Consider the following 10012-nt stretch of genomic DNA (forward strand, 5'->3'; position numbering starts at 1 on the left):
GTTTTACCTAGATTTACTTTGTCACAAACTACACAAATATGAACCTAATTATCTACACTCGTGTCAGAAACAGTTTTAGCTAATATTTAGTAAGTTTTAATTAAAACTAATGAAATGAATAAATAGTGTATAGTACATAGGATTTGTTTTTAGTTTATTAATGGAAATTAAGATTTCATTAGTACTAAAAACATGTAAATAAAATAAAGCTTTAAAGAGGAATATATTCAAATAAAAAAAGCAAGACCTCGAAAAAAAAACTTTCTATTATCTCTCTTCCGCGATTACCGTAATCTCTGTCACAAACAACAAAACCTTCTCTCTCTCACTATCTTAATGAGAGAAGAAGACATTCTCGAGAAATGAGAAGACTACCACTACGATGAACACGACGCCGTTTCACTCGGATCCTCCGCCGTCGAGGATCCAGCGTAAGCTCGTTGTCGAAGTTGTTGAAGCTCGTAATATTCTCCCTAAAGATGGTCAAGGAAGCTCTAGCGCTTACGTCGTTGTCGATTTCGATGCTCAGAAGAAACGAACCTCCACTAAGTTCCGTGACCTAAACCCTATTTGGAACGAGATGCTTGATTTCGCCGTCTCCGATCCCAAAAACATGGATTACGACGAGCTCGATATCGAGGTTTATAACGATAAAAGATTTGGTAACGGAGGTGGCCGGAAGAATCATTTTCTCGGTAGGGTTAAGATCTATGGAAGCCAGTTCTCGCGAAGAGGTGAAGAAGGTCTTGTGTATTTCCCTTTGGAGAAGAAGAGTGTGTTCAGCTGGATTCGCGGCGAGATTGGACTCAAAATCTACTATTACGACGAAGCCGCCGACGAAGACACGGCGGGTGGAGGTGGAGGACAGCAACAACAACAGCAACAGCAACAATTTCATCCGCCGCAACAAGAAGCCGATGAACAACAACACCAGCAACAATTTCATCCTCCGCCGCAGCAGATGATGAATATACCACCGGAGAAACCTAATGTAGTTGTGGTTGAAGAAGGTAGGGTTTTCGAATCGGCTCAGAGTCAGCGCTATACAGAGACACATCAGCAACCTCCGGTGGTTATTGTTGAAGAATCACCACCGCAGCATGTAATGCAAGGTCCAAATGATAACCATCCTCACCGAAATGATAACCATCCTCAACGGCCACCGTCTCCGCCGCCACCTCCATCGGCTGGGGAAGTACATTATTATCCACCGGAAGTGAGGAAGATGCAAGTAGGAAGACCTCCCGGCGGAGATAGAATTAGGGTTACGAAGAGACCACCGAATGGAGATTATTCACCTAGGGTTATCAATAGCAAAACTGGAGGAGGAGAGACGACGATGGAGAAGAAGACTCATCATCCTTACAATCTTGTTGAGCCAATGCAGTATCTCTTCGTTCGGATTGTGAAGGCGCGTGGCTTACCACCTAACGAGAGCGCGTATGTTAAGGTACGGACGTCGAACCATTTCGTCAGGTCTAAACCGGCCGTTAACCGGCCCGGCGAATCGGTTGATTCACCGGAGTGGAATCAGGTTTTTGCTCTTGGTCATAACCGGTCTGATTCCGCTGTAACTGGTGCGACTCTTGAGATCTCTGCTTGGGATGCTTCGTCGGAGAGTTTTCTCGGAGGAGTTTGTTTTGATCTCTCTGAGGTTCCGGTTCGTGACCCGCCGGATAGTCCGCTTGCTCCTCAGTGGTATCGGCTCGAAGGCTCCGGCGCGGATCAGAACTCTGGGAGAATTTCCGGTGACATTCAGCTCTCTGTTTGGATTGGTACTCAGGTAGATGAGGCATTTCCGGAGGCTTGGAGCTCTGATGCTCCGCATGTAGCTCACACGCGTTCTAAGGTGTATCAATCGCCGAAACTTTGGTACTTGAGAGTGACGGTTCTTGAGGCACAGGATTTACACATAGCTCCTAATCTCCCGCCGTTGACTGCGCCTGAGATTCGTGTGAAAGCTCAATTAGGGTTTCAGTCGGCGCGTACAAGAAGAGGCTCAATGAATAACCACAGTGGTTCGTTTCATTGGCATGAGGATATGATCTTTGTTGCTGGAGAGCCGTTGGAAGATTGCTTGGTTCTGATGGTGGAAGACCGGACGACTAAAGAAGCAACACTTCTAGGACATGCCATGATCCCAGTGAGCTCCATCGAGCAGCGAATTGATGAGCGTTTTGTGCCGTCGAAATGGCACACTCTGGAAGGAGAAGGTGGAGGTGGAGGTGGAGGAGGAGGACCTGGAGGTGGTGGTGGTGGTGGACCTTATTGTGGAAGGATTAGCCTTAGACTTTGTCTCGAAGGTGGGTATCATGTGCTTGAAGAGGCGGCGCATGTATGCAGCGATTTCCGTCCGACGGCTAAGCAGCTATGGAAACCGCCGATTGGAATACTTGAGTTGGGGATTCTTGGAGCTCGTGGGTTGTTGCCGATGAAGGCGAAAAACGGAGGGAAAGGTTCCACTGATGCTTATTGTGTTGCTAAGTACGGGAAGAAATGGGTCAGGACTCGAACCATAACAGACAGTTTTGACCCGAGGTGGCACGAGCAGTATACGTGGCAGGTTTATGATCCTTGCACCGTGCTAACTGTTGGAGTCTTCGACAATTGGAGGATGTTCTCTGACGCCTCCGATGATAGACCTGACACACGGATTGGGAAGATACGGATCCGGGTGTCGACGTTAGAGAGCAACAAAGTGTACACCAATTCATATCCTCTGTTGGTTTTGTTACCTAGCGGTATGAAAAAAATGGGTGAAATTGAAGTGGCAGTCCGGTTTGCATGCCCGTCTCTGCTGCCTGATGTTTGTGCAGCTTATGGACAGCCGCTTCTGCCTCGGATGCACTACATAAGGCCTCTAGGTGTAGCACAACAAGATGCATTAAGAGGGGCCGCCACGAAAATGGTAGCAGCTTGGCTGGCTCGAGCAGAACCACCATTGGGACCAGAGGTAGTTCGATATATGTTAGATGCAGATTCGCATGCATGGAGCATGAGGAAAAGCAAAGCGAATTGGTACAGAATTGTTGGTGTTTTAGCTTGGGCAGTGGGTTTAGCTAAGTGGTTGGATAATATCAGGCGGTGGAGGAATCCAGTGACGACGGTGCTAGTCCATATTCTATATCTGGTTCTTGTTTGGTACCCTGATTTGGTAGTCCCGACTGCATTCTTGTACGTGGTGATGATCGGAGTTTGGTACTACCGGTTTAGACCCAAGATACCGGCTGGTATGGATATCCGCTTATCACAAGCTGAAACCGTCGATCCTGATGAGCTAGATGAAGAATTCGACACCATACCAAGCTCAAGGCGACCAGAAGTAATCCGAGCTAGGTACGACCGATTAAGGATCTTAGCAGTGAGGGTTCAGACCATTCTAGGAGATTTTGCAGCGCAAGGAGAACGGATTCAAGCGTTGGTTAGCTGGAGAGATCCGAGAGCGACAAAGCTGTTCATAGCAATCTGTTTGGTAATCACAATAGTTCTGTATGCAGTTCCTGCGAAAATGGTGGCGGTGGCTCTAGGGTTTTATTATCTTCGGCATCCGATGTTCCGAGACACAATGCCTACGGCTAGTCTCAATTTTTTCCGGCGGTTGCCAAGCTTGTCCGATCGACTCATCTAAGGAGAGAAAGATGTCAAGATAGTAAATGTTAGGTGTTTTTGAGTATCCAACAGTTTCTTGGGCTGAGGAGGAAATAGAATAAAAAGATTCATTATGGGTTAAGAATTTTATCATATTATTATGATTCTTCATTTTATTATTCAGATTCTGTCGGAAACTATAATCAGATGGCATGAGCTTTGAGACCTGTAATATTTTGAAGGAAACGAGAGAGATTTCAGATTTGAGAGGTGAAAAAGGAAGCAAAACTTGTCAGTAAAGTTTTTTGACCACAGATTTGCTTTTGGTATCTCTGTAGTTTTCTCTGTAATCTAAAATGATTTACTAATTCCTCATTTAACTTATTTTGTTTACGCCTAAACTATTACATGTAAACATTGTCTGATTATATAAATTCTAAGTGAAAAACCGGAGATAAAGCGCTAACGAAAATGATTGGTTGAAATCACAAAGACATCATCTGACGTGGCAGTTTCTCTGTCTATCAGAGTTTCAGATAGTGTGCCAACGGCGAAACAAGACACGAAAGAATCTCTAAAGAAATCATTTTCATCGCTTCGCTTCGATTTTTCTTCAATGGCTGTCGTCGGCGCTCCAATATCGTCTCCGGCGGCTCAGCTGCAGACACAATTTCTCTCCAATCCCATTCTCCCCCGCTTTCGCCGGTCTTTCTCCACCGGAAAATCACCAGCAACTTTCTCCGTCGTAGCTATGGCTCCCCAGAAAAAGGTAACTAACTCTCTTAATCATCTCCTTTGTTTAAGTTCTGAGATCTTTTGCACTTTCATCAATCACTTCATAAAGTATAAATCTTTTTTGATTCTCAAGATAATCTTTAGAAACATGAATAAGCAGTACATTTTAGTAATGGAACAAAGACATTGAAGTCTCTGTATATAGTATTGTTGCAGAGTTTTATATATACTTTTTAATTTGTGTAATTGTGATCACTGAATCGGGTAACAAAAGGTGAACAAATATGATGCCAAGTGGAAGAAACAATGGTACGGAGCTGGATTGTTTTTCGAAGGGAGTGAGCAAATAAACGTTGATGTTTTCAAGAAGCTGGAGAAGCGAAAAGTGTTGAGCAACGTTGAGAAATCTGGCCTGCTGTCAAAAGCAGAGGGGTTGGGACTCACATTGTCATCTCTTGAGAAGCTTAAAGTCTTCTCCAAAGCAGAGGACCTTGGTCTTCTCAGTCTCCTTGAGAACTTAGCTGGAACATCGCCTGCGGTCTTAGCCTCGGCTGCATTACCAGCTCTCACGGCTGCTATTGTAGCCGTGGTGTTGATCCCGGATGACTCAACTACTCTAGTGGTTGCTCAGGCGGTTTTGGCCGGTGCTCTTGCGCTTACAGGGGTTGTTTTGTTGGTTGGTTCTGTTGTTTTGGATGGACTTCAAGAAGCTGACTGATTCTTTCTCTGTAAACCGAACATAAACCCATGTCTTGTCCAATTGATTTTTGTCAGTTGCTGATTTATAGCTGTATGGTTCAGTTGTTTATGGTTAGTCCAAGACATAAGCTGAGTGATAGAAAGAAGCTTTATAATAATTAAACAAATATTACATACACATTCATTCATTCTCCAGTGAAAAGCCTAACTACGCCCACAAATTACAAATTTCCAACTTCCCCAAAACCAAAAAAAAGAATCTCTAGAAACAAAGTGAAGTAAGCCAAAATCACATCTGAAAAAAGCCCAGAAAAAAACCCTTCATGAACGTGTAAGAAAAGCAGCCATCAGATTGCTTCTGTTTTGGTGATAAACAAGTGTAAAGATCAAACTGCAATAGATTGTCCAGTGAGTGCGTCGTGTAGATGCATTGACCCGTCTTTCATCAAGTTTAAGCTTAAGCTTTTAAACCTCTCTCTTGAGTATTGTCTTGATGCCTTTCTCCAATCAGTTCCAGCTTTCATCATCACCACAAACTCATCATAGTTTATTTTTCCGTCCTGCAAAATCAAACATTATGACTCCTCTTAAGTATTTAATAAACTTTCTATAGGAAGAGTCTTTATAGCGAGAAAGGAGCTGATGTATAGAGCTTTAGAAAAACCTTGTCAGTGTCGACTTCACGCATTATATCGATTATAACACTGTTGTCTGGTTCACCTAACTCGTCGGTTAAAGCTTCACGTAGTTCTTCTGATTCGATGTATCCACTTCCATCTTTGTCAAAGAACATAAAAGCTTGTCTGAAATGCTCATCATTCTCCATCTTCTGCAAGTGAATTATCACTGCTACAAACTCTCCATAGTCCAAGCATCCATTTCCATTAACATCCGCCTGCATCAAAATCATGAATGTAAGTACCAGAGAAGATAAACATCGTTTGATCAAGAAAAATCCTCATAAGGAAATGGTATTTGGTAAAACATTTACCACTTCCATTAACAATTTGATCTCTGGTTCACCCAGTTGTGAACCGACTTTCCGGAGTCCAGCTCTGAGTTCTAGATATGATATTTTACCGTCGTTGTCATCATCCATCAGCGTAAACATGTTTCTGATCACTTCAACTTCTTGAATAGACAAGTGTTCGGCGATAACCTGGAAGCATCAAAAGGGAGCAAGTAAGTTAAACCAATCAAAGCTCCAAACAAAAGTATAAACTCATCTGAAAAAAATGAGAGGCAACACTTACACGCAGAGCTTTCTTTTTCAATCTATTCATCATGGAGAATTGCTTCAACCTTGACCTAACAATATCCCCTAAAGGAACATTTGGAGCTTTCTTTGCATTCTGTATCCAAGGGTGATCTGCAAAGAAGGAAACAGAAACCGTTTTCACTTTAAATGCCATTTTCTCCATCTCAAATCCAACACAAGAAACAAGTAGCAAAGAAGATCAAAATTCACAAGTGACACAAGAACAGCATTATTACCAAGAACTTGCTGAGCAGTCAAACGCTTAGTTGAATCAGGTTCCAACATCTGCTTCACAAGGCTCTTTGCGCTCTCTGATATCTGCGACCAAGGATCTCTCTTAAAATCAAGAACTCCCCTCAAGATGGCAAGAGCCACACCTTGTTCAGTCTCTGCAATCAAAACCTTGAATCACTCAGTTACTCTCAATCAGCATATACAACTTCAAACAAGAATCAAATCTTTCTTTAACCTGCCCAAAACGGAGGAACACCACAAAGCAAGATGTAGAGGATAACTCCAGCACTCCACACATCAACCTCTGGTCCATAATTTCTCTTCAACACTTCTGGAGCCATATAATAAGGACTTCCAACAATCTCTGTAAACCTCTCTCCTGCAAAATGCATCAAAATCTCTCTTTTAAGTTAAATTCATAAGCAGATTCAAAGTAACACAATTGTCAACTCTTAACCAATGTGACCTGAAAGCAAAATGGAGATCAAAGATTCTAAATTTAGCAAAAAGATTCCATTTTTATGGAAATTACCAGGTTTAAAGAGAACAGATAAACCAAAATCAATAGCCTTAAGTGCAGAATTCTCCTTCTTGTTAGCAAACAAGAAATTCTCAGGCTTCAAATCTCTATGCATAACACCATTGACATGACACATCCTCACAACCTCCGCGATCGTTCTCGCGACGGTAGCCGCCGCACGCTCTGTATAATGTCCTCTGGCAACAATCCGATCAAAAAGCTCACCTCCTTCACAAAGCTCCATCACAAGATGCACGTTCTCGTTATCCTCATAAGTCGCTTTAAGTTTCACAACGTTTGGGTGTTCCGGTAAAGTTGACATGATCGTGACTTCACGACGGACGTCTTCCACATCGACGGCGGTTCGGAGCTTTCTCTTGGAGATTGATTTGCAAGCTAAAGCTTCACGAGTCTCTCTATCTGTACAAAGATACGTGATTCCGAATTCGCCGCGACCGAGTTCTCGTCCTAAGATGTACTTGTCGCTGATCTGAGATTGATGGCTCATAGGAATCACACGTAACGGTGCGTGAGTTCTTAAACCATCGGGATCGTCGTATGGGTTTCGTTGCCGTCCCCGTGGAGGTTTCTTCTTCTGGTTTGGTTTTGAGTTGTCTGGGTCAAACTTGACGCAGGCGATACAATTACCCATGGCTGAGTTTTTGAAACTCAGCAGAAGAATAATGAAGAAAGTAGTTTAAAGAAGTTTTCGTTGGTGCAAAATCCGGCGACGGCGTAGAGTTTTCCGGCGAACCGGTGAGTTGCAGAGAAGAGGAAACACGGGTTCAGCTGAAGAAAGTTTCGACCTTTTCGTAAAATTGATCAAAATGATTATAATTTTTTTTATTTATATCAAAAAGAAAATAAGTTAAAGCGACTTGATCTATCTCCCCTATATACTTAAACAAATTAATTACATAGAAACTGTAATTTTGAGCCATTTTCTAACCTATAATTTATAAAAAATTGTAAAATATTTTCAGTGATTAACAGTTAATTAATTGTATTATTATTACAGAACAAGTTTTAGTCTCTGGTGTTGTAACTAAAAGAGTAAGTAATTAAAATAACTATTAAAAAAATTATAGCCTTAGATCTGTTGATAGGTGGTAAAATGAAGGGTAGAGATGTAGCTTACGTGGAAGGGGAGAGTTTGATGAAGTTGTTGACCGTAGAAGTGGATACGGTGACATTGTCAAAAAGTGTGACGTTGGTTTCATTTGATTTGGTATCACCAAAATATTTTGTTTTGTTTTCAATTCAGTAATTATTATTGTCTTCTTGTCTTATATTATATGTCTATAGCATTACCTAAACTACCTGAATCTACAATTTTTTTTTTTGCTATTTGGTTTCTTAAATACAATATTTAAAAACTGGTTTCTTACCAATATACATACATATGTATATTTACAGATTTATCGAGTGGAAAATGTCTTCATTAATTTTTCGTATGAAAATAAATAACTTTGGGTTGTCAAATTCAAGATAAAAACTGGCATTGGATTTTCTTAACAAAAAAAAACCCTAGTAGTTTATGTGTGATTTGAAAGTTTCTACCAAAAGATTTGGTGAAGATAATTTCAAAAGCTATCAAATTTGTATCTAAGATATGAGATATTATTAGGTGTAGACTTTATCAATGTAAAGGAGTCAGCTTACTATCGGACTTTGTTTTGTGTAAAAAAATAGTAATCAAAACTAATATATGAAGATTCCATTGATCAAAGTCAACAAAAATGCAAACAAATGCGATCGTCTTGTTGTTTTCTCTCATATATTTCTCATTTTTATATTCGAAACTAATTGACAAGTGTGTCGCCATGTCGTGATCTTATTCGTTTGCTTTCTATAAATCGGGTTTACATTCACATCCTATCAACAACTAATTGGAAGTTCGAAACCGAAACTCTTTTTGATCATCATGTACATCGTCTAAACGATAAAATTTGTGCATATGAATATAAATATTTTTGTTTTATCACTTTATGTCACTCATCAAATTGATATCAGTAGGTAAAAAAGAAGGTCTTTTATTTATTTCCCGGTTATACTTTCAACCAACAATTAGTGCAATTGGCAAAAAGAGTGTGAAACGTTGAAAGTCATGCAAAAAATAAAAAAAGCGAGTCTTTGTAAATCAATACATTAGAGAAAACTAGCTATATAAGCCCCAAGTTTTAAAACTTGGTTATATTTTACTCGAACTTTGTTATGTTTATGCATATAGTAATATGTTATAAATTATTAAGACATAAAATTCCATAAAAAAAGATAAATCAATTACAAATAGATTAGTATGGATGAGATTGATTTTCACACCTAAAAAAAAAAGAGAGGAAATGATGGACCATGTTTTATCTTGTGCAACTTTTTAGCTGGCAAAAAGGATTTAAAAAGAAACTAACAATACGAAAAATTATTATTCGGAAAAAGGGACTTTCGTCGATGAAGGAAAAAACATGAGATTGTGTATGAAATGATGGGCTCAACTAGAATGTTTGAGATTGCATGTGTATGTGGCGTTGTCATGCCAACTATTCGATTTATTCAAGTCCCATCACTTTTCTTGCATAAAACTGTTATCTACAGCCTAAAACTATATATACTTTATGGGATAATTAATATTTTTATATGAATGAATCTTAAATTCAAAAAAAAAGAAAAGAAATGAATGAATCCATCATCCATGCCTTAGGCTTTGAATAGTGATATACCGGCGGGATGGTTTGTTTACCATCCATATCTCTTTTAAAACTTTTCAAGTAATAAGGAAACTCAATAAGTTTCTAGATTAGTCATGTTTCAGTCTAACTTTTAGTGTTATGAAGAACAAGAAAATGACAGCAAGTGATTTGGCATGGATCAAGTGACACAGGTCCGTTTTATTTACATTTTGGAATCTGAAATTCATTAATTTCAATGATTGTAGTATGTCTCTGACTAAGTTTGTTTTCCATATGTTGCACACTTATAGT

At 40.1% G+C, this 10012-nt stretch overlaps 3 protein-coding genes and 1 long non-coding RNA gene across 4 annotated transcripts; 2 read left to right on the top strand and 2 right to left on the bottom strand.

Annotated features, from left to right (window-relative positions):
• Nucleotides 1-136: 136 nt before the first annotated feature.
• QKY (C2 calcium/lipid-binding plant phosphoribosyltransferase family protein) lies at nt 137-4041 on the top strand. Its single transcript, NM_106130.7, has one exon. The coding sequence runs from the start codon at nt 383-385 to the stop codon at nt 3626-3628; it is 3246 nt and encodes a 1081-aa protein (NP_177610.1). The 5' UTR covers nt 137-382; the 3' UTR covers nt 3629-4041.
• A 20-nt stretch (nt 4042-4061) lies between these two features.
• On the top strand, nt 4062-5197 carry AT1G74730 (transmembrane protein, putative (DUF1118)). The gene is made up of 2 exons (NM_106131.4): nt 4062-4357; nt 4598-5197. Exons 1-2 carry the CDS (start codon nt 4205-4207, stop codon nt 5039-5041), a joined length of 597 nt encoding a protein of 198 aa, NP_565091.1. The 5' UTR covers nt 4062-4204; the 3' UTR covers nt 5042-5197.
• On the bottom strand, nt 4313-4641 carry AT1G09513. Its single transcript, NR_139639.1, has one exon. It is a non-coding gene; the product is annotated as an other RNA (long non-coding RNA).
• On the bottom strand, nt 5156-7881 carry CPK30 (calcium-dependent protein kinase 30). Its single transcript, NM_106132.4, has 7 exons — nt 7047-7881; nt 6750-6893; nt 6517-6669; nt 6276-6391; nt 6014-6181; nt 5687-5917; nt 5156-5582 (listed from the first exon to the last, which is right to left on the bottom strand). The coding sequence occupies exons 1-7, from the start codon at nt 7684-7686 to the stop codon at nt 5409-5411; spliced, it is 1626 nt and encodes a 541-aa protein (NP_177612.2). The 5' UTR covers nt 7687-7881; the 3' UTR covers nt 5156-5408.
• Between the last annotated feature and the right edge of the window lie 2131 nt (nt 7882-10012).

This window comes from Arabidopsis thaliana (assembly GCF_000001735.4).
Source record: "Arabidopsis thaliana chromosome 1 sequence".
In the NCBI taxonomy this organism is placed as follows: Eukaryota; Viridiplantae; Streptophyta; class Magnoliopsida; order Brassicales; family Brassicaceae; genus Arabidopsis; species Arabidopsis thaliana.